The 25,580-nt window shown below is 39.0% G+C and overlaps 1 protein-coding gene across 1 annotated transcript; it reads left to right on the forward strand.

The window, feature by feature from the left end:
* Positions 1–1,349: 1,349 nt before the first annotated feature.
* On the forward strand, positions 1,350–25,018 carry LOC131690397 (citron rho-interacting kinase). The gene is made up of 6 exons (XM_058976127.1): positions 1,350–1,764; positions 1,886–1,983; positions 2,046–2,198; positions 3,009–4,855; positions 21,649–23,789; positions 23,884–25,018. The coding sequence occupies exons 1-6, from the start codon at positions 1,527–1,529 to the stop codon at positions 24,924–24,926; spliced, it is 5,520 nt and encodes a 1,839-aa protein (XP_058832110.1). The 5' UTR covers positions 1,350–1,526; the 3' UTR covers positions 24,927–25,018.
* Positions 25,019–25,580: the final 562 nt, after the last annotated feature.

The following is a 25,580-nucleotide window of genomic DNA, read 5'->3' on the forward strand; positions in this document are numbered from 1 at the left end:
ACAAACAAATGCTTCCAATTAAAATACAATAAACCATATATTAGTTTGAAACAAGCATTCCTCAAGTTTGAAAATCAACAAAACAATTTCTTGTTTTAAACAGATTTAACTTTTCTGCGTGTAGGAACGAAGTATATATCTCGCGTGTTTTTTGTAAACGGCCAATAAGCATACTGTCAAAATTTACTTTGAGAGAAAATTCCAGACAAACCGTAGCTCGTTGAGACTGGATGTTAACGTTTTGTGAAAGAGAAGTTTTCTCTTTCGTTTACTGCTGTGATTTATAATCTGCGAATAATCGTTTGGTTAGAATTTCCTCTCAAAGTGGATTTTGACAGCATGCTTATCGGCCCTTTAAAAAAAACGCGAGATATAATCTAGTTGAAAAACGACATTCTGATCAATATTGAAATTAGTTCTAATGGGGTAGTACGTGATTTTTTAAACCAATCAATAAAGTTCGTCTTCGCATCTATGACTTCAGCTGCATTGGAGTAAACCAAGATCAGTACCCAGTTTCAATAAATCGAGATCTTTTAGTACATTATGTCGAATTCAGTAGGCTCAAATAATCGGATGGTATTTTATTATTATACATTTCGTAAATCAAAATAACCCACTGAGACGTCCAAAAAATTGTTTCAAAATCGTTCAACACGGGTCCAACGATGAACGTTTGTTGAACGGTTTTTTGGACGTTGTCTAAATTGGACCAACGAACGTCCTTCATTGGACAATTTTGAAACCAACCGTTCTTAGAGTGAATATGCACCTTTCTACTCCCATTAAAAAAGAAACGGTGCCGCATTATTTCGTGAGGAAAACAAAAAAAAATGCACTGCAAAGCCGGTTGAGGTTAGGTATTTCGTGATGCTAACAAACTAAACTCCTTTGGTTTGACTTTGCATTTGTGGTTGTAAATGAGCTGTCAGAAATCTTAATTCCATATCAACATTTGAATAGGGCTAATAAGATTTGTAAACAAACTTTTGTTTTGCTGATTTCTCTTAATTTGTCATCATTTCAACACAGAAAACATTTGAAATTGATTCTGCCAAGGGTAAAGATGTTGATTCATGTGTATTTTTCATAAAATTCAACTCGTTGGCGGAATAATGAGCGAAATAAGTTTGTTTGCAAAAGTCTCATTAGCCCTTTTGAAGAATTACTATTCAATTTATGTCGTAAATCCTGATTTTATTCTTTTTTATACCATTGATGTAAGCATAAAAAACAGTGGACCCCTTGTGTTTTTACTCGATTCAGCCTGTCTATGCATTTTCCTTGTCTATGCGTATTAGTGATTCATGAACGCGTGCCTGTTAGACTTGGCAGCACTGGCAGATTCGCTTCTTCAACGGTTTCTCTTGATGTTTCGTTACGCAGGAAAGTGCACTGTATATTACCGGAAAAAATGGATTTTTGTGCAGTGAATACGTATTAATTTCGATCAAATTTATCAGATTAGTTAGTTTAAATACAAATCTTGTGAATTGTATTGTGCGCACAAACAATTTCCCCGGAGAATGGGCAGTACTCAAATAAGCGCGCGCACAGCGCGTTTGAATGGATTGATTCTCGGTCGTTCGACTGCGACAGCGGAGGATCTTTTTCCGGCTACCATGGATCAAGTCAGCGACGTATCGCTAGAGACGGCAATTTCCCGGGAAGGCCTACTAGATTCGCTTGTTGTCCTGTACGATGAGTGCAGCAAGGATGCTATCAAAAAGAAGGATAAAAATGTCGCAGACTTTGTCAACAAATGTAAGTAGGCTGAGTGTTTTCTCTAGTGAACTGTAGATGGCAGCGACCGTAAAATGATGTGAATCTGTAATTAGTGACGGTGTTATCGGTAAAATTGAAGTAAAAATATTTTTTTTCGTAGATCGACCGATAATTAAGGAAACTCGTTCAATGCGAGTCAACGTCAACGACTTTGACGTGAAGAATCTTATCGGAAAGGGATACTTTGGAGAAGTTCATGTAAACCCGAAACAGAAATTTCGCTCGATTACTTTGATAATATGCTTCGTCTCACTTTCTAGTTGGTGTATGAACGTGGTCAGAAAAACGGCGAAGTGTATGCTATGAAGAAGATGTGCAAAGCAATGGCAACTTCCACACAAATTCGTGAGGAGCGAGATATTATGGCGTCCAGACGGTCAGAATGGATTACCTCACTGCAGTATGCATTTCAGGTTTGTGTTTTACCTTCTCGTTTTTCTATTCTATAGTACAAAGGTATGAAAAGGAAGAAAAAAGTGGTTCAGTCAATATTAGCGCGGATAACATGCACTTCATTAGGGGAAAACAGCTGGCACAGATGTTATAGATCTTGTGTACGTAACTATTTCAGAGCTGTCAGATAATTTTGTTAAACATCTAGGTCGTAGTAAAAAAAAACTGTATTTATCTGTATTAAACCAAGAAAAGCATTTGTGTCCTTAGGAGCTTGAAACATTGCGTTCTAAAAATTTCAATATTGAAAAAGAAATTTAAAATAAGCGCTTTAGAATACTTTGTGCATTTATTTCTGAGCAGTCTTAATATAAATTAATATAAAAAGCGTTAGAGTTTCTTATGGTTTGCATCTTCGCCCTAAAATCTGTATAATACAGATTAATTTGTATAATTGGCAGTAAATGGTAAGAATAATTATTTCTACATATTTCGTTAAATTTACTACATTTTAGGTCTATCTATCTCTCGCAAACTGAACATGTTTTCTCTATTGCATTTGTTGGGTTGAATAAATAATAAATAACTATTATTTCTGCATATTTGAGCTTAAAAAAATGTGGAAGAAGAAATTTGTGGCATGTGGGTAGGGGGAATCGATTTTAGGCAATTTTCGCGTTACGTATTTTATGAATGATCCCTTAGGCTATTTCCTAATAATGACTGAATTAATGGCACAAAATAACACTAAATCTAGAAATTCTAAAAGTTTAAAATTTTCATAAGAATGTATCGCAATATAAAAATAAACTATTTTTTCTCTTTTGTAGGATCAAGAATGCCTATACTTGGTGATGGAGTATCTTCCGGGTGGCGATCTACTCAGTCTAATGATTCGTGTCGGTATATTCGATGAAGAGCTGGCTCAGTTCTATCTCGCTGAACTGACGCAGGCGTTGCACTCTCTGCACACACTTGGCTATGTTCACCGCGATATCAAACCGGAAAACATTCTGCTGGATCGATTTGGACACTTAAAACTGGCGGACTTTGGCAATGCGATTACCATAAACAAGGACGGCAGTGTAACTAGCATTACACCGGTAGGTACGCCTGATTATGTCGCACCTGAGTTACTGCAAGCCCTGTCCACCACGTCACGGTCACCCAGAAGCAATCACGATGTGACCTGTGATTTTTGGTCCATGGGTATTATTGGGTATGAATTTTTGACGGAATCGACGCCGTTCCACGATGAGAATGTGAATGAAACCTACTCGAAAATTATGGCTCATTGTGAGGGAAGATACACCAACAAATTGGAATATCCGGCGCATGTGTCGATTTCCTCTCACTACAGAGATCTCATCGATAGACTCGTGACGAAGGTGTCTAACCGAATGGGATACGCTGAGATCAAGAAGCATCCATTCTTCAGTGATGTAAATTGGGAAAAACTAAGGTACCGAATTCCTCCGATAATTCCTACCGTTAGTAGTGATGATGATACGTCCAACTTTGAGGACGTCGACAAATCGATCAAACGAAATGCATTTACCAGCAAACCAACCTATCCGATCTCCAAAGTGCACGATTTCAGCGGACAAAACCTCCCATTCCTTGGTTATAGCTACGTTTATGAGGAATCGGATCCTGCGGGAAAATATCGCGATACTGACGAGCACATGGCAACGGCAAGGTTATCGCAGAAAATCAAAGAGCAGGATCGATTGATCAAGGAGCACAATGAAGAAATTCACCAGCTCCAGCGAGGTCTGCTGGAACGGGATCGCAAAATTGCCACATTAAATGCTCATAGCAAAATTTTTGGTGACACCAAAAAAGAAATGGAAAATTTGCAGGAACTGCTAAAGACTAAGACCGCTGAACTTGCGACGGCAAAGACAGATATAAAAAACCTGCGAAATAGGTTCAAAATTGAAGAAGAGCAACGCCTGAAGAACGAAGCAACCTTGGCTGATATGCTAAAGCAAACATATAAAAAGTGGGAAAAAGCCAAACAATCATCGGATCAGATCTATGAGAAGCAAATTGCTGAAAGACGTACAGAGTTTAATGCCTTGAATGACAAGTTTCGATCGCAATCTAACGAGCTTCGCACGAAGGTGGACGAGTGCAGTCAGCTGCAGTCGATGGTTGAAAATTATAAGGATCTGCTGAGAAAGTCAAAAGATAAGTTGTTGGTGGACAAGGAAGAGTACGATCACAGCCACGAGCAGCTGGTGGCAACTTACGAGGCAAAAATTATTGAATTGAAGCAGAAGTGGAAAACTGAGAAGGAACTTCGTGGAAAGCAGGAGGAGGACAATCGAGAGCTTCGTTCGCGGCTTAAGGAGTATGAGCGTGACGTAAAGAGTACAGAACATTCGCACCAGAAGTTTGTGGATAATCTCAAAAGAAGAATGACCATCCAGCTGGAAGAGGCCAAGCAGGTTTCGGACCAAATAAGCGAAGAGATGCAGCAAAAGTGTAACAATTTGCGGAAGGAGATTACCAAACTACAGGAGCAAAGTGTTTCGTGTAGCACTAGCACCAGCAGCAACAGAAGTTCGATGTTGAGCGTAAATGAACAGGAGTTTAAAAGTGCCAACTCCAGCTTACAGGAACTACACACGCATGTGGAAGAACAGCTGCGGAATGATTTGCTTAAAGCAAGGTGAGTGAATCGTTAGCCATGTTAGGTTGATCTTATTTGAATTCTGGCAAATGGAACCAAGCAAAGTCTGATCTCAAATTGAAAACTTAACTTGATGTTGGAGGTAATGATTACTTCGGCTGCTATCGTTTTGGTTGTTTTAAATGTCCTCTGACATCAAACAGAAAGCTGTTGCTGCTATCAGTAAGAACAAATTGAAAATTTACTCAGATGTTGAAATTTCTTGTTGTTAGCGGGGTAGATGAAGCGAATGCTAGTGTGAGGGGATTCAACGGATAGGTGGGTAGCAGGGGAGGGGGTAATGTAGCGACGGGAGGGGTGTAAGGGGAAGGATGGTGGGTCGATGTGGGTGCAACACCCAACTGTATATTATACCCAGGCCGGTGTGGATGGTTGGGTTGGTGCCACGCCAATGTTAACACTGAAGAAGCACACAACTGAGACTTCACCAAAGGCGCCAAAGAACTACGCTACGGTCTTGTCGGTCACATAAGAATTTATTTAGAATGAATAAATGGTGTTGTTTTCAAATGTAAAGTGGATAAAAGAAGAAACAACGAACGCGTTTGAGTTGAGCGACACGAAAATTACAACTGCGATTAAAAAAATGCGAACATTTTTGCAAATGTTTCATAGAAACATAAATAGAACAGTGACAAAGTATTAACAGCGTTTTTTAAGGGAACGCTTCGTATTGCTTTGACGCTGTTGGTACGCGGGTATGGTAATGTGCACTCTCCTACCAAAAGGTACAAGAAGTGAGTCTCAAAGGAAACATCATTTTTTTCCGTCCGGTGCGGTTGCAATTCAAAATTTTTGCTCGCCGGAGTTTTTGAAACGATTAACCTCGCACTTCAGTAGATTCTCGCAGGTCAAACTCAAATCGGTGACTGCACCGTCGATCTCGACTTTGTGAGCCGGCATGTGTACGCGGTAGTCATGCGTAAAATTCTTGTCGACAGTAACGTAATTTGTTTGCTTTAGACAAAGTGTCACAATTCTGAGTTTATCTAAGTAAGTTTACCAGAAATCTGCCACGGCTGAATATTTCCGCGCCAGCTCTTTTGATATCTTTAGAATACTTAGCAGATTATCTTTGATCCAGTCCGACCGAGTTCAGTCTTTGATAACGAATATTGTTCGATAATAATTTTACCATCAGCTGGGTTTTCTCAAGGCAGTTTATTTATGTGAGGACCTAATGCCCGGCTCAAAGTGAAAATAGGGAGAAGAGACAGAAATGACGGGAAATATAATAAATTGGATGACAAATCAGAAGACAGTAAAGCAAAAATGTGGTCAACTATCTGCACTTTATGACTTCCGATTTTCCTTTTTTTTGTTAATCATTTGTCCTGATTGCTACAAACTAGTTACATGTCACATTAAATTTATAATTAGCTATGTTCTTTTGGTTTGCTGGAACACTTGTCATATACAATAACATTGAAGAGAATACTTGTAGAAAATATGCATGAATACGGCTGCGTCTGCGGAAATTTGCGGTTTCCATACCAAAATGTTGCTTTTGGGCAATAAAACATTCGATAACTCCAAAGATGCACCGTGGGCTTGACGGCGAGATTCAGTCTAGAAATCTTTATGTTTAGAGATTTGTATATTGATCTCCATGATTCTGGCAGTCCCTAGAATCGAGTAGCCCAACGGCGCGTGCTTCAGTTAGCGGATAGCAGCTAAGGGATACCCGGACGTCTGGCAGATTGAATTATTTTGTTTTCGACATTCAACTAGATCCAGACCGATGCAGTATCCTAGGGATTTTGATTCCCCCCCCCCCCCCCCCCAACCCACACCCTGTCCCTCTCCCATGGCGTTTTGGTGGTCCGTATAGACTATTCTGCCATTACCCCTCCTATCATCGGCTTTGGACTGACTTGCGCTCTCTTTGTCCCACCAAACGCTGCAAAATGAAAATGAAAATGATAACTCCAAAGATGCAAAAGATACAAATAAACTTACTTTACAAAAAATTTGTATTTTCTTATGCAGAACAAAATCTTGGAACATTTTGAAATTTAAAAAATTTAGCAGGAAAAATTAGTCAGAAAAAAAAATGTTCAGGGTTGTATTTTAGAAAACTTAAAAAATGTCGCCAGATAGACACATAGTCGCTTCAGCAAAGTTATTGCTTACGATATTGTATACAACATTGTTTTTTTTTATTTTCATAAATACCAAAACAAAAATTTGCTTCTCAACTTAAGGGGATTAATTACCATACTAATTTTTTTTAAAGTGGGAAACATAATGTAAATGAACTTGGCTGAAGATACTATAGCTCATAATTCTTTTTTTTCATGGTCAAAACAATTTTGATCACCTTTTTGCCGCTTTGGAAACACTATGAACCTGCGGACTCCCCTGTGCAACAACTTTCCCGAAGCGTCGAAAAATCCATTTCGACACATCGTTTGACCCCCTGTGCATTGAAAATGTCCAAAACTATTGATTTTCAACTGCCAACAACATGTCCTTCAATAGGTATTTATTTCTAAACAATTTAAAGTTACCCGCATCAACTTTAACTCCAATAAACGGAAAAGTTACACAAAACGTATCGCGATAACCGATAATTCATCGACGTTATCGTTAACGAGTAACGCCGGTAAATTATCGTGAAAATGTATCACACTAACAACCCTGCTGGATTTATTTTGGAATACCGGGTATATCCAGTCCTCCTGATGAAGTTGTGAAAGCCGTCGATCTAGAGCCAGGAAAGCGTTACGTTGAACTGTCTGGTCGGGGCACTGGCTGTAGTTGGAGTCAGTTCTCCTGTTCACCCTATGTAGAAGCTTGTTGGTTAAAGTTTTACGATGCGCCACCGAAAACCACTGTGATCGTCGGCGTGAGCTTAACTGCTTCGAGTGAATGTTTTTGAAATTTCTCCTCCAGTCGCGTTGTGGATTTTCCCTAACTATCTTAAGCTCCTTCAGCTATTTTACAAAGTAGTTGTATATTACACTAGAAGAAGGTGCTCTAGCTATTTCGTCTGTTAGGAATGCTGTCTCCTTGACCACCGTACGGATGTTCTCATATTTTCTCGGAATGCCTGAAAGATTTCAAGAGTTTGCGTTGTGCTCTAGAAATCTCTATAAAAATATTAGATCCGAATCGATTTTCATCATGCGGTTTGTTAGCAGGGCGTTGGCTTTAAAAGAGTGCGAGTGTAGGTTTAATCCTCCTAGACGTTTAGGTAGATTTAAAGTTTCGAAAGCAATTCGGGTAAAATTCTTCCCATACCACAGAAACGAGCCGATCCGCGAAATAAATTTCCCGCCGTATTTGTTCGGCACCCTAATAAACATCTTATGATCCAAGAGCCTAACGATTTATTCAGAGAATCATACAAAGAATATGTGGAATCGTTGGACTATATGGGTTAAAGTTCGTGTATAATTTATTTTTATTAGGGTAGAGGAATCACTGATGCCGTTTACCGTGTAATGAACGTGTTCAAAAAAGTTATTTTCTGTATGATATTAAGGTTTCTGGAGTTGTTCTTCCATATGCCTGTTTGAATTCCTCGTAGAACCGCAAACCAGTTTTGCTCAACAGTGCTTGAGAAGTCTTTGGCAAAATGGATGCCGAGGATTTTCACCAAGGACTGCAATTTTAACCACTCGCTACGTGGTGTCATGTTCAATGTGCCGATTTTTAGGGCGTTAGTTTTTTGCGTGTTGAGTATTGCTCCTGAAACAATTGTGAAATCGGCAAAGATATTTCGAATTGCAAGTAGCTGGGATTCACTTTCGACGAACACAGATGTCATCCGCATATGCGTTAAATGAGGAAAATATCTCCGCAAATTATCGAGCAAGGGTTGTATATAGACAACAAACAAGATCATTGAAATGGGATCACCTTGACGCACTGACCTTTGAATTTTGAATTTCTCTTCCTAGCTTCCCATTGATCAGAACTTTGGAGAAGCTGTTGTTCATGCAGAACATTAGGAGATTTATCAATTCCTGATTGAAGCTCATTTTTCCCATCATTATTGCAAGGAAGCTGTACTCCACTCTATCGAAGGCATGGTTGGAGTTGAATGCTACTAACAAATCGAATTTATGTACGCGAAGTTACATATACGCTTGCGCAACCCACAAGTACGATAACATACAAATGCTCGAGTCCTTCGCGATTATCCACGCACACATACGCCCACGATCTCGCAAACATGAAAACACCTCGGTGACTAAGTAAACGGTTTAGGACTTATAAATTTACAAAGGTGGTCATAAGAGTGAACCTACAAACGCCCGTGTTTGTGCGATCATGAATCGGTTATGTCCGGAAGTCCTCATATCTACTAGACAACACGTTTCATGGCGACATGACCGGGAACTCTAGTGATATAGGGTAACTCACTCCCTGTTAGAATGTGAATATATTCCGGGAAATGTCTTTCATCTAATATCTTGCTTTGCATAAGACTGTCAACTGAGCTACCGAAAATAAAAGTCGCAAAGACAGAACATGCTTCGTAAAACCCGTTTCAAATATATTAGAATATAAAAAGCGGATATAAACTTCAAGCATAAAAATTGGACTGGGACTTTCCTTTGTAAGAGTCGGATAAAAAACCTTCAGTATAAAGACCGGAAAGAAATATATCCGATTCTTACAAAGTAGCTTTTTTTAGCCGACTTTTAATTTTGAACATCAAGATATACGAATTCGCCTGCGAGCGATTTATTTATTTTTAACCGGTTTTTATACTGGAGGTTTATTCTTGCCGAGTTATACGGGTGAACACTTTAAGCGATTCTTATGCTGAAGGATCTCTGTCCGATTTTTACGCTTGATGTTTATTTCCGATTTTTATATTCTAATATATTTGAAACGGGTTATACGAAGCATGTTCTATACTTGCGATTTTTATTTTCGGCGGCTCAACTGTTTTCACTTCATCAGTGTGTGAATTGTAGTGTATGCTTTGGTTCCGTTCGGACCTTTTGCTATAGACACTACAAGCACAGAGAACAGACATATAAGCTAGAACAACATGAAAATACGTTGAAAATCACCATGGCATACAGGATCGCATGCACGAATCACCATTGTATCCAAGTTTGCATACAACGTCCGTATAGCGTTTGCTGGCCGATCGTAGCGCCGGCTAGTGGCAAGTTGCTACTTGCTGGTGGTATTTCAAAACAGTTTTATTTATTACACACATAGAAAACTTTACTTGTATGTCAGTTCTCAGTACTACAAGATCGCGAAGACCCGTTTGAAGGGAAAGTGAGCGGAGTCAGTCAAGCTTTCAGGACATAAGTTCTTTCAAATGGGTTGACAGATTTTGATGTTATAGCACATAATCTCCTTTTTAGGTGATTTGTATATTTACTATCTCTTTCACTATAAAGTTTTACATATCAAAGAGCTTTTCATTTCATAATCCGTGATTAAGTAAAAAAACAAATAGCAATAGCTTCGAATTTACTTCTTGTGCCAAAAATCTGGTCTGAACTGGACCAGGGTTGGGGTAATTTGGGTCTTTCGCGTCATTTTGCGCGGAACCGAATATACGCAATATGGTAAAAGAGCGGAGAAAGTTGCATAAAAATATGCGCTATCGATCAGGCTTTTAGAAAAAAATAAGAACTTGCAAATTGATTGACACGTTTCAGTTCTATGGGTCAAAAACTTACTAAATCCGAATTGGCCTAGTACCTCATATATATTGCATCATTTGGACATCATGGTGCTGTCAGTTTATATGGAAATTTGTTGTTTGCCCGTACTCTTCAACACGGTACCGGAAGTCCGATCTGCTTAAAATTCAATAGGGACCATTCATTAATTACGTAACGCAAAAGTTGGCTCCCCCTTCCTCCATGTAACAAATTGTCACAAATTGATCTATCCCCCCTCCCCTATTAAGTAACAAATTCTTTAAAAAAAAAGATTTCTACAGTAAAAACCGGTTACGTAACGTTCTGGCTTACCCCCCCCCCCCCCCCCCTCTCTCTCCTATTTGTCACAAATTGTTGAACCCCCTCCCCGCCCTAAACACGTTACGTAATTTAAGAATGGTCCCGTAGCAGCTTATGCAAGTGTTGTAGCGTTAATTTGAAACTAGCCATTTCCGGGAAATTTGGGTGAGCTTAAATCACTGAGAACTGACATACAAGTAAAGTCTTCAACTTGTGTAAGAAATAAAACTGTCGCTTTGAAATGACAACAGCAAGTAGCAACTTGCCACTGGTCGGCGCTTCGGTCGGCCAGCAATCGCTATACGGGACTTGTATACAAACTTGGATACAATGGTGACTCACGCATGCGATCCTGTATGCGATGATGACTTTCAACGTATTTTCATTTAAATGTTTACACAGGTTTTTCGGGAAAGTTTGTTCTAGCTTATATGTCTGTTCTCTGTGGTTATTGTGCGTGTTCATGATTTTTTGCAGAATTTCTAATTTAATTTTTGAAAAGTTACAAAAGTTTTTCTGAGATCGTTTTTTTTTTGGTCAAGTCTCCCCACTGCGGGGAGACTTGACCAAGGCGTGGGAAGACTTGACTAAGAGAATTTTGAAAAATCATAACAAAAAATAATGAGGGATTCCATGAGAAACCAGCCGACCGCAAAATATGACCATCGTCGATTCGAACGAAACTTTACATTTGTGTTCGATTTATGAATCTCCATGATTTTTTCTGGTAATTTCAATATTCTGATTTAAGAGCAATTTTTCAAAAGGGCGTAGACGTTTCTACGGGCAATAATTTCAAATTTTGTTTTTTGTTCGATTACACTATTTTATACAGTAAAACTATCTGAGAACGAAATACAGGTAATGAATACTTCTGCACGAAAAAAAATGCACTGAAAAAAATGTCATTTTTCACAAAATCAAAAATAAAACGACAAATTGCAAAAAACCCATTTTTTCTAATTTTTTATATTTTGTCAACAACAATCTAAAGAGAAAAGAAACATTTTGAATTTAATTTCATGATGGAGAAATTACCAGCAAAAAAGTTTTTCTAACAATAACTATACATGTTTTTTAATTTCATACTAATTGACATATAAAACTGTAATTTTATTACAGAATATAAAGTATCATTTTAAATCAAAATGCATTTAACAAAATATCTTCCAAAATGCGATAGTTTTCGAGATATTTGAAATTTTGTTCTAACAAAAACAATTAATTCATGTAATTATGTCCTTTTAAAAGTTATTCGCGTTACCCCATCATAAATTGTCAAAAGTCTAATGTTTATCGTTTTAAAGACATAAAAGAAGCTTTTTCAGTGTATTTGGATCATGGAGAAGCTTTTAATAAAAAAGTTTTCCTGACAACAACTTTTGACAAATTTTTATGATTCATACTATTTGCAGTTAAAAGTACAATTTTATTTTTGAATATGATTCTAAAAGCCATTTTAAATCAAAATGCTTACAACAAAAATTTTCTGAAATGTGGTAGTTCTCGAGATATTTTAATTTTTGTTTTAGCAACACAATTATTTTGTTTTATTACGACCTTTTCAGAAGTTATTCGCGTTTCTCCATCGACCTCAATCAGTTTTTCGTAAGGCCCATAACATTTCCTATAACTTCATACTATGTTGCGTTTCGGCTTCGCCTCATCAGAAACCGACACTAACGTATTGTCGGAATAGATTAGCGCCGGCTTGACGCAAATCCCTTAAAACTAAAACACACTATGTGTTTCAATCAAACGACTGATCAAACGTGATGCCCCGTTCGAGCAGAAGTTCTGTTTATGCCGATGAGACACAAGTGAAGCCGAAACTTGTCTTGGCTTAGCAGGCCTATGCGAAAGCACTATGCTATATTTCACCCTAAGGAGGAAAATTTGGTAAAAACCAAAATTTCTCACTAGGGTGAAAATTTGTTGGTAAAAACCAGTCTTTGTACAGGAGGGCACAAATCCTTATTTCATACTATGTTGCGTTTCGGCTTCGCCTCATCAGAAACCGACACTAACGTATTGTCGGAATAGATTAGCGCCGGCTTGACGCAAATCTCTTAAAACTAAAACACACTATTTCCTATAACTTTCCCATTGATATCAAGGCGATATTGTAAACCGTTTGAAAGCTATACAAAAACAATCAAAATATGATTCAACCATAGGATCTGATGATTAAACTGCAATAATCCACATATACTTACGCCCGCTATTTCGCCTACATGAAAAAACCCGGTAGTTAAATAAACGTAGCATCTTTAATCTTCCAAATGCGGTCTCAAACATTAACTCACCACTCGCGTGATAATGAAACGGTCACGTCCGGAAGTCTTACCTCGGTCCTAGCAATCTGGACTAATGTCTTCAGTTGAACCAATCAAAAAAGTGACGCTCATATTCACTAGACAACACGTTCCATTGTAACATGACCTGGAACTCTAGTGATATGGGAAACGGACTCTCTTCTACCATCTGTACCACACGCTAAAAATTAAGCATCCTAGTAATAAAGTGAATGTCTTAGCTCCAATATTCAAACGCGGTCTCAAGTGTAAGCCTAAAAACTCCCGCAGTCGCACGATCATGAATCGGTCACTTTCGGATGTTTCTCTCCTTGATATCAGCAGACTAGGTCCATGCTTTCAATTGGATCAATTAAAACAAAGAAAGCTCTCATATCCACTGGACACTACGTTACATGGCGACATGACAGAGGACTCTAGTGATATGGAGTAACTTACTCCCTGTCAGAATGTGAATTGTACACCGAAAACTAGCTACAGTGGAGACCCGATTTTATCAGCTTCATATGAACATTGATAGTTGGTAGTTTGATGGGCTCTAGTAGACGAACCAAGTTGAATTCGAGTAAATCCTTTCTTGGGCATATATTTCATATCTTAGAAATCCGAAAAATGCAAAAATAAAAATATTATTTTTTTTTTATATTTTTGCTCTGTCAGACCCCCTTAAGGGAAACTTAAAGTAAATAATCAGAAAAGGTTGTTAGGCTATATCTCAGGAACAAATAAGAGTATTTCAAGAGCTTCGGTTTATTAAAAGGACAGAAAAATATATACCCTGGTTTTATCAATGTCCTTGTTTTATCAGCTTAAAATTTACCAAGGGGCTGATAAAAACGGGTCTTTACTGTATCAGAATGAAGGTCTGCGTGACCATCCAAGAACGCACGCGTATATAAGAATGGCCACACGGTTACAAAATCCAGTCTTGTACACGCGAAGTCACATGAACGCGAGTACACGTGACAAACACGTTAACGTACGAACGCTTAAGCCCTTCGCGATTAACAACGAACACCAACTTTCGCGATCGTGAAAACTTAATAACACCCCGGTAATAAGGAGAAATTTTTTAGCACTTACGAAGTCTCAAACGCGAACCTACAAACGTCCGTTTTCGCGCGCTCATGAATCCGTCACGTACGGAAACCATTACTATCGGTCCTAATAACATAGGCCCATACAATCAGTAGAATCAATCAAAAAATAAAGCTCATATCCACTAGACTACACGTTCTATGGCGACATCACCGGGAACTCTAATGATATGAAAGATCTCAATCTCTTTTAACATCTTAGCCGTACACCAAAAATAAAGTATAAGATTCACGGTCCGCGCGCGATTATCCAAGAACACACGCGAATATGCGAAAGGCACAAGGTTATAAAATAGAATTTACACACGCGAAGTTACATAAACGTTAGCACACGCGACATACAAACGCACACGCGATCGAACACGTTTACGTACAAGTGCTCGAGTTCTTCGCGATGATACATGCGATCGCGAGTCCCTACGCCCGCACATACCTGAACTGTACAATGAATATCATATTCAGAATCACGGCCCGCTACAATTGGCCTAGAGCAGTGTTTTAGTGGGCGACATTGCATGTCTCGTCTGCAAATTGTGGTATGTGATTTTGACAGGGAGCCCTTCCAAGAACCTAACTCTACAGCTCCAGTAGAACAACTCTTGAAAAAAAAGTAATTAGTAGTCGAGCAGATATATCCATTCAAAGTTTGATAAAAAATTACATCATTTAATGCAAATTTATTAATCACGTAATATTTTCTGTAAGGAAAGGATTTTTCATTTCGGGGTCGAAACAAGTATAAAAATATTTTTGAAAAAAAATTAAGAATCGAATAGAAGACACCATAGCCAAAAATAGAATTTTGCGCTTGGTCAAGTCTCCCCATGTTCTCCTACACACATACATACACACAGACATATTCCGATTTCGACGAACTAATTCGAATGGTACGTGACACTCGAACCTCCGGGTCGTGTTTGGACGGTCGATTTTGGAGTGATTGTATAGCATTTCTTCATATGAGAAAGGCAAAAATCCTACAAAATTTTTCACCCGAATGTTTTTGCCTTTCAGGGCGATTTGAATGCACAAATGTACGGCCCGAATACAAAGGTAAAGCCGTAATCAACAAATTTGTAAGACAAAAATACATACGAAAATACCAAAATGTGGGAATTTTTCTTGCGTGGGCTGGGGGTGTGTCTTGGCAAAAACTACGTAGTTTCTAAGTTGGGGGTTCAAAAATCTCCGAAAAAAAGTTACTTCATTTTTGTATGTATATCCCTTTTTCTTATTGCCCATTTGAAGCCCTTTGTTATAGTAGCGTCTGCTATTCTTGTTCAAAGGATAGGCTCAATCGCGCCTCCACGTTTCGAATTGTCGTTGCAGAATTCAATCACATCAAAAATGTGACCTCAAAAACTATATGGATGTAATAAGCTAGTGATGCAAATTCGCGAAAAACTTCTTATTTGGTTCATTCCTCGTTTGGTTTCGGCAGGTGTTTCTTCATAACAAGGCCGGTAGTGAGTGGATCGTTATCTCAGCAGCAGACAAAACATTGTTTTACTTGTGAGTTGCAAACATTATTTCCTATTCGCATCTTTCTGTTTATTAGCACGTTGTTATGGTGTGAGCACGGATACTGTCGACGCACAGTGGTCCAGAACGGTGATAGACGATCAAAAGTAAATGTCCCGCGGGTTTTTTTTTACCCATGTGGTATCTTTGGGAAAGTTTTTGGGCAAGAAACAGCCCTGTTTTGAAATAACCACGGAGAACGCTCATATAAACTAGTGCCAATTTATCTGAAAGTGCTTTGTAATCAGTCAATCGAATATACCTTATTTACCACCAAGGCAACAAATCCCCGACTACATCCGGGGAACGTGCCATTTAAGCTAATATATTCTGATTCCTGATTCCTTCAATCGCAGCATTTTTTACGTTGTGATTGGGTTTTTTTGCCATAATTCTTCTTTATTGTTTCATATTTTAAATCTGGCAAAAGTGAAATGTTGCTGAATAAATTCTTTATTCATTGCTGTTACTCCAGGTAACAAGAGTCTAAGAGCGATATTTCCGAAATTGTAGTAGGCGGCCTTATTTGTTCGTTCGAAGCATTAAAGGGAGGATTCACTCGTTTCACGCCAAACTTTAATTTCCTGATAATAAACATAATTATAAATTCATTTACATTTTAGGTTAGAATTGTGATTGCTTACGTTTAGTGCCCTTTGTCGTTACGTGTACAGGCAAGATTTTGACCACTATAGCGTAGATCTAACCACTTTCGGTCTCTAAATGAGCAATTGGTAAATTAGCGTTGATGATGATGCAATATAAATATAAATTTCACCTTTACTTTTAAGATAGCAATAGTTCACTCTCTCCTCGTACTTTTAGGTTAACAATAGTTGTAAGTTTATCTTTAAGTTAATTTTAGTTAATATTAAGTATAAATTGCATGTAATAATTACAAACCTTAGATTTAAGCACAAAAATAATATTAATTTAGTTAATAAATCCAATATAAATTTTAATGATCTTCATGGAGCAGAAAAGCATGCTTCCAAAACTAAAGGGTTTATCTCATTACTCTATTGTTCTGATTTTACTTGTCTTCGCTGTGTATGTCCGTTTATCGTCGTTATTGACCTAACGGGTAGACTTTCCGGCTGAGCTGGCAGCGTTATCACTTATCAGTGACGAGGGGCTCGATGACAATTGCTATCATTAACTAATTTTTTTTATTTTTTCGGTCTGACTTAACACCGACCAATTGTTGGAAATGAGGGATTCATTCGTAGAGTTAAGTTACGTTAAGTGTTAAGTTACTACTTGCTAATTTTATTACAAAACGACAGGTATAAGTATTTCAAACACGCAATTTGTTTGACAACCGTTCGTAATTTACCGTATGTGTAATAATGTTTGCACCATTTAGTAACACAAACATTGAAAAAATTTAAAAAACATGTTTTACATTTCTTACAAAAGAAATGTATAGGATTCGCTCAAACTTTGAAAACTGATTCCGAGACCCGGAGGGCCGTGTCTCATATACCAATCGACTCAGCTCGACAAATTGGGACAATGTCTGTATATATGTGTGCGTATGTGTGCATGTATGTATGTAAAATAATGTCATGTAATTATCTTAGCAATGGCTGAACTGATTTTAATGAAACTAGTTTCAAATGAAAGGCCCAACGTGACAGTTTGACACTATTATTTTTATTTTTCGATGTTATTTACTTTCTGAGATATGAGTGATTTTATCAAAACAAAACGAGTTTTAAGCAAATAACTTTCGAGCAAGGCTATCACATCGCGCAAGCTAGGCAGAAATAGAAAGCTTATGAAAATACCTTTCTGACAAGCTATAGATTGTAAGAAACCATTCACGAGCGGCATAGACATTAAACATTTTGTGTTTTTATTCCTCGCTTACCAATTTTTACTAACTAAAAATTAAATCGTTACATACATAGTATTGCTTTACTGGTGTTTTAGGGGCTAAACTAAACCGATTTTGAACATCGGGGTATGAAACCACATCTACGTGATTCAAGGAATTCGATTCTGAAAACGTTTTGCGAATTACCTTAATAATATACAATCTATTTCTTAAAAATTAATATGTAAGTTTTCTTCAAAGACAAAATATTGTGTGAATTGACTTCATAGTGAAATTTTTCTAGAGTTCATGTATTTATCCCTTGGATTAGGCGTTGCGTTCAACCGTAAGGTAGATGCTCGAGGGTATATTAATTCATAGATCATCGTAATCCACCTAGTAAAGTTTAAAGTTTTCTAATATAATTATACTCGTAGCAGCACCTAAAACAATTGTATTTTAAAATCCCAAAATTCCAGCGCAAATTTGCGTCTTTTGCAAGATTTACGTAATATTAGTTGCATTATTTATAATAAAGGTGTAATATACCTATAAATATAAAGTCACGGCACTAACCATCATTTGCCATTTCTCACACGCTCCCCTCTCACTCTCACTCTGTCTCTTTCTTCCTTCGTGTTCGTGGTAACTGTCACGACTCACATCTATTTTGCTAACCATTTCTAGGTTGTGTGATAAGATTCTTACATCCTACTTGATAAATAAATATCTGTAGTCCTGAGAAAATTTGCAAAATGTTTTTATTATGAGAATACTATTATTATTTTTTTGCCCTCTCGCAGGTTGATGGGATTGACGGTATTGTAAACATCATCAAGCCACAATAGATTCAATAGAGTTATATAAATATAAGGACCTTTGCTCTTTTTAGTTTCTATTTGCACCAAGTTCTACTACTAGAGGTTAATTAGCTCTCATGTTAATAATCCACCAATCATTATGACTACTCAGGATTTGATGTATATAAGAAGCCCGCTTCAAGATGTTGATTACAATACGTCTGGATAGTGGTGTATCGAGGAGGCCTGATATGAGCCGTTTTTCGGTTCTATACCTTTCTTCTATTTACCCGCTCATAACCAACAATCAACCAGTAACAAATAGATAATTGAGAAAGGTTGTGCTATGTGTGGTGGTTGGTTATTCAAGTATTAGCAAGGTTTGAAGTACAAATGTATGTCATTCATGTGATGATCATAGCTTCAGCTGTATCTTGTACCTGTCTAGTCTATTACGTCTCTCATATATTATCTTTTATTTCTTCTTTTCGAATCCTATACTGCTATTCTACACCCGCCTTCAGCTGGGTCAGCAAAGATGGTGATAGTGAAAGTCTTAAAACTCACACATTCTCAAACGCGGTCTCAAGCGGGAACCTATAAAAATTCCCACGCGCACGCGATTACGAATCGGTCACGTACGAAGTCTGTCCTTGATCCTAGAAGCCTGGGTCCATGCCTTCAGCTGGGCCAATTAAGAAAATACGCTCATATACCTATTAGACAACACGTCTCATGGTGACATGACCGGGAACCCTATCGATATAAGGGATCCCAATCTCTGCCAGAGTTTTAACCGCCCACCGAAAATTTGATATCAGACTCACGGTACGCGCGACCATTCAGGAGCACACGCAAATATATTACAAAATCACGCCAGCGTACAAACCTTAGAGCCCCTCGCGATTTTCCAAGCAACCTTCGCCCACGAACTCGCAAACATGATTACACCCCGGTGATAAGGTGAACGTATCAGCACTCATAAACTTACCAACGCGATCTCAAGCGCCAACCTACAAACTCCCGTGCTCGCGACATCATGAGTCGTGATCGTCCGGAAGTCTTTATCCTCGGTACCAACAGTATAGTATAGGTTCATATTAAATATAAAAAAAAATGAAAAATTAAGAAAAAATAACCCCCATATCCACTAGACAAAACGTTTCATGGCGACATGACCGGGAACTCTAGCGATATGAGGTAACACACTCCCTGTCAGAATGTGATCCGTACACCGAAAACTAAAATGACGGTCTGCGAATATATGAATGGCCGCAGGCTTTCAAAATTGAATACATATACGCGAGCTCACGCGACAAATACGTCGACATACGAACGCTTAAGCCCTTCGCGATCATCCACGCACACCTAAGCCCGCGATCGCGCATACTTGACAACATTCCGATAATTATGTAAACGTTTTAGTACATACGAAGTTACAAACGTGGTCTCAAACGCGAACCTGCACACGCGCGAGATCATGAATCGGTCACGTCCAATAATCACTCTTCATTCTAGCAACTTAGGTACAACAGTACATCCAGTTGGACCAATCAAAAAATTAAGCTCATATCCACTAGACACGTTCTACTGCGTCATGACTGGGAACTCTAGTGATATGGAAGAACCCACTTTCTTCTAGAATCTGAACCGTCCACGAAAAAATAAGTTTCAGATTCACGGTCCGCTCGCGATCATTCTAGAACACACGCGAATATGCGAAAGGCACACGGTTATAAAATAGAATTCATACACGCGAAGTTACATACACGTTAGCACACGCGACATAAAAACGCACACGCGATCGAACACGTTAGCGTACAAATGCTCGAGCCCTTCGCGGTGATACACGCTATCGCGAGTCCCTACGCCCGCACATACCAGAACCGTACAATGAATATCACATTCAGAATCATGGCCCGCTGCAATTGGCCTAAAGCAATGTTTTAGTGGGTGCAATTGCCTGTCTCGTCTGCAAATTGTAGTGTGTGATTCTGACGGAGAGCCCTTCCGAGAACCTAGCTCTAAAGCTCCAGTAGGACAACTCTCGAAAAAAGCATTAACTTTTCTTGGGAATCGGGCATTTTGGGAATTGACTTTCTGGAAAATGGGGCATTCTGGAGAATTGTTTTCTAGGGAATGGTACATTCTGGGGAATAGTACATTCTGGGGAATAGTACATTCTGGGGAACGGCTTTCTGGCGAATAGTATACAAGCACAATCGTATGTCTGTTTGCTCGCAGATAGAGAAATGTTATTTCTTTGTCTAATATTTGACTTTGTGTAACCGGCTTCAAGCAAAAGTGCTCCAAATTGACGTGTAATATAAGATGGCATAGTGAAATATTTTGTTGCTATTGTTTATAAAGGATGTTTTCAGAGACAGCATTGTCAGCACAGATAATATACTACTTGAAGAAAAATTCCTGAACGCACAAAAATGTAAACGAAAGGAAGAAAACATTTATGACCACTTTTTTCATTCTGGGACCACTGTGTGGCGACGCTCTTCGAATTACCATATCATGAAATCAAAAATACGTTTATTATCGGCTACTCCAGTGAGCGTTGTTCACATCTCGTTCGCTGATCTGCATTGATTTGATCATAATTTTGTACTACAATATATTGTTTTGATCCATATTTTATTGTTCATCTATACATCGAGCGATGAAAAATTCGCTGTACAAGTGATCAAACACAAAAATATCATACGCTATCGTTCGATTGTTCAACTATGGCCAACCGACAACACAAAAACGTGTGAACTTTTTTTCTTGCTTTTGTTTAATTGCTCAGATAGGATCACCGCACACTTCTCTGTCCTCGGCTAAATGGGTCCGAATTTAACTACACAGTTGCAATTAAAGCAAAAAAAGTTCCGCATACCTACTTGTGTTCGGGTTGATAACTGATCGATATTTTATATTGGCTTGGGACAGTATGTGCGTACGTATGCATGTGTAGTAATTGTTCATATGGAAATAGCGGTAAAATGAACACGCGAATGAATGAAAATGAGATGGTACTTGCAGTAATCGCATCGCACACGCTATAGACTGTTGTTGTTTTCTGTTTTATTTTGATCAGCCGGTGTTTTATAATCGTCTCAAAATTAGATGATAATTTCTATTATCCAGAGAGACCCACATATGCCAATACCCCTCCGAAAATTGCATTATTCAATTGAAATCAAATCGAAAGTATATCGAGATCAGAAAATGAAGCGATAGAGATGTAATGAGTAACAAATCTAATTTGTTTTCCACATTTTCAGAGAAAGCGAAGATCTGCAGCGCAAACGAGCTGACGGATTGAAGGAGGTTGTTTCGCGCCTGGAGAAGATCATCGATCAGTTCAAGACTGGACCAGCTGCGAGCGGATCGGATTCGACATCGACGACAACATCGCTATTGGAACGTCAAAACGAGCGTTTGGAAGGCAGATTGAATGTCGTGCGGGAGCAGTCGATTCTGGATAAGCAATCGGCTCGGACTGCCAATTTGTCGCTGTGGAAGCTGGAAAAAGAATTGGATCGGATTAAGTTGGACAATTCTATTCTTGGTCGCAAAGTAGAACAGGCAGATGAACGTGCTAACAAGATAAGAAAGGAAAAGGAAGAGGCAGAATTTAAAATTAAACAGGCTGAAGAGACTGTTGCAAATAAGGTGAAGCAGATTGAAGATTTGAAGGACGATATTCGTTTGTTGAAGGATGATTTGAAAAAGGAGAAAAATATTAGAGATTCAACGGAAAGAGGGCGGCTTGCAGATAAAGCTGATCTAATAGCAGCTACAGCAAAGTTACAGAGTATGGAGGATAAGTTGGATGAGATGAAACTCAAAGCTAGCCAGGCTAATGATAATTTGAGGGTCATGACTTCGGAAAATTCACGACTCCTTCGTGAGTTGAATGAATGCCAGGAGGAACTATCGAGTACTGAGGAATCGAAAAAACAATTAGAGGAAAAGTTGTCTTCCGTTACCAAGAATTTCAACATGTTGAAGGGAGCTTGCAGTATCACCGAGACTCAGTTAACGGAACTGGAGATTCTACTGACTAAAGAGCAAAAACGGAACAAGGAAAACCAAGAGAAAATTAACGGCTTATGGAAAGAAATGAATGAAAAGGACTCGGAAATTGCCAAATTACATCAGGAACTGCATCAGGAACAATCGTCCAAAACAATGAACGAGTCAAAAACTGCTCAACTCGAGTCTGAGTATCAGAAATTGAGACAAAAGTTCGAAGATCTGCAGAAGCAAATGGTCGAACAACAGAAAGAGCTTATTGAAAAGACGACTAGTCTTTTCGAAGTTCAAGAACGTATAGAACTGTTAAACTTGGATACAGCAAATCTTCAGAAGGTTGTATCAAACTATGAACATGAACACCTACTTCTCAAGGAGGAGAATTCCAAAGTGCTAACCGATTTGTTTATGGCTAAGGAACACATAACCATGCAAAATAATGAGATTAAAGACTACAAGAACCAGATCAACCAGCTGAACAACGAACTCGATCACGTCAAGAAGGTCCTTGCTGAACAAAAAACATTCTATTCAGAACGAAACATCAAATCGGAGGCCACACTAGATCAGTACAAAAAACTCATCGATTTTTTGCAAGCTCGCGTAGACGAAAGTGCACATAAGAAGAAAAAGTCTTTCGCTGACAAAATATTTGGCACTAGTGGACATGATAAGAAGGAAAATGTACCTCCAAATCCGATCATAATTGAAAATACGACCAGCTACAAAAGGCTGCAGGAAGAGCTACAGAAAGAACGTCAGCGAACCAACCAGCTAAAGGAGCAACTTTTGCGAACGAAGACAGATATGATTGCGATGCAAGGATCACTGAAAAAGGCTAAAAAAGACGAAGAGAATCAGCAGCAGTTGGAAGCTGAAATCGTCAGGGAAAACCCTCTACCGGAAAGAACACCTTCGAAGGTGCAGAGGCAAACGTCGAAAAAGTCATGTAACACGGGAAAGACAAAAGCGCACACTTTTGATATGACGCTTGAAACTTCCTCCTCAAAAAATCCCATCCAACTCTGTAATGTTTGCGACAGGCATATTTTGGCCGGTCATCCCTACTGGAAGTGTACGGTTTGCGCAAAGAATGTTCACCGGAAGTGTAGATCGGGAGTAAGTAATGATTGCCAAGGAGATGGTGATTTGGATTCGTTGGCAAATGAACTGTTGCAGGAGAGTGGCGCCACTAGCGATACGGAATCGGTACAAGATAGAGTTAGTTTGATGGGAACTGACTCGGGTCCTGTTAGTAGCGCAGATGAGAAGGCTGATGATGAAGAAGATAAATATGTTGGTGATTTGCTGTTCAAAACCCGGCGACTCGAACCAAATTTGATCATCAATGATGTGTACGATGTAAACGAAAGCGTGGTACTGTTAGGTAAGTGGCGGAGCTGTGCTCATATTTATACTACTTTATCCGTTGGGATTTATCTTTGTAGCTTCAATATACATTTTTTTCCTTCTTTTAACAGCTACTGACACGGGAATACATTCTTACAACGTGGACACAGCGGAGTCCGTGCAGATCAAGGGCATATCTAGCGTGAAGGCCTTTGCAATCTCGCAGCACATTCCAAAGGCAATCATCATCGGCAACGACGGCGAGTACCTGTATCAGTGCGATGTACGTCACTTGCAGAGCCGTGCTCAAGCTTCCTCTTGTCTGTCTCCCAAGCTGGAGACTTTCGTACTGGATCTTTCGATTGCCAACCGGACCCATAGCGAACGGTGGCATCTGGTTCGCATGATGGACGAAGTTTCATCGCAACAATTATCGGATGCGATCGCGATAGCGGCCACTTCTTCACGGATAGTCATTCTTAAATTTGATGTTACTTTGGGACGATTTAAACCGGTTCGGGGTTTGGATACGGTTCTACCAGTTTCGTCGGTACTCTTCACCAGACACACCGCCATTGTAAGTTCGGATAAGTTCTTTGAAATCGATCTTATATCGTTCGGTGCGGAGGAGTTTTTGGATATGTCGGACTCCAGTTTGAGGGACATTCGATCTTGCACCCCGGTGGCAGTCTTCAAAGTAAACAGTCAGGAGTTCCTGCTTTGCTTCAAAGAAGTTGGAATCTTTGTAGACGAGTACGGGTGTCGTTCCCGACCAGACAACATTAACTGGCTACAGGAGCCACTCGATTTCAAGTACCGAGAGTCTTGCCTATTTATTGCCCATTCGGATTGCGTGCAAGTGATGTACGTAAGTAAGTCGTACACAAAGGAGCGCGAACGCAAGGAATCTGCCGATGAGCGAAGGGCTTTTGTTAATCTTAACTCGCCTAAACTGTTGTCATTCTATGACTTTGCGCGAACTAGTATTTATGTGGCTTGCGAGTGTGGACATGATCGGGAACAAGAAATTATTAAACTTGATGGGTACAAAGCGCTGCAAACAACATCACCGGGCGTTGGTAGTTCGATGGAAACCTTGTCCAGTATGGCCAGTTACCCAACGACGGTAGCTCAGAGCAATGAGACCATATCGACGCTTGGGCAAGCCGTGTAAGTACTTCAATAACATACACACTCATTTTAGATTACGGACTGTTGTTTTTAGAAGTATGTGTGCTTAATAAAGATTTTACTTCTCTGAAATAAGTTATTAGGGTGGTTTCGAAATTCCCAATAAAATGGTATCAGTAAATCTGTATGACCGGTTAACTCTGCTTGTTGGTCATAATCGGTGCCGTAGTGACTCGCTTACTATTATACATGCCGTTCCTTGCAAAGGTTATTTCTAACTACTTATATTTCTTTGGGCCTGTTTTTTTCTGTTTTCTACGTGTGTACGTGTTTTTATAGTAAGGTTAGAAGCCTAGCCTGTAATGTGTTGGCTCTGAGTGGGACTTACTTTCGTGCCTTACCACTAAAATCCTCCTTGCTTTTCATTTGGCGTTTTTACCAACGGAACTACCTCTAAGAATTATTTTGTTGTGGGTAGGTTTGTTGCGTTTTCATCGTCTCTGTTTCTTTGGCCACGAGTTTTCTGCAGTTAACTCGTAGCCTTCCTTTGAACCATCTAGCTCCCGAATTTCCACTTGCTTTCCGTCATTATCTCCAACTATTACGCCCTATAGAACATCTGCGTACTTGACCCATTCAGCCCCGAGCTCCACTCGGCTATTTCTCAGCGGTAAATCACCGCATGTCGGTTAGCTTC

This window comes from Topomyia yanbarensis, chromosome 3 (assembly GCF_030247195.1).
Source record: "Topomyia yanbarensis strain Yona2022 chromosome 3, ASM3024719v1, whole genome shotgun sequence".
Taxonomy (NCBI): Eukaryota; Metazoa; Arthropoda; class Insecta; order Diptera; family Culicidae; genus Topomyia; species Topomyia yanbarensis.

What these genes read in the sequence shown, in the direction of transcription:
- LOC131690397 (XM_058976127.1), top strand. Translation starts at nt 1,527, where the DNA reads ATGGGCAGTACTCAAATAAGCGCGCGCACAGCGCGTTTGAATGGATTG. An exon ending in CGCAGACTTTGTCAACAAAT is followed by an intron (nt 1,765 to 1,885) that starts GTAAGTAGGCTG and finishes TTTTTTTCGTAG; the next exon opens with ATCGACCGATAATTAAGGAA. An exon ending in AATGATTTGCTTAAAGCAAG is followed by an intron (nt 4,856 to 21,648) that starts GTGAGTGAATCG and finishes CCACATTTTCAG; the next exon opens with AGAAAGCGAAGATCTGCAGC.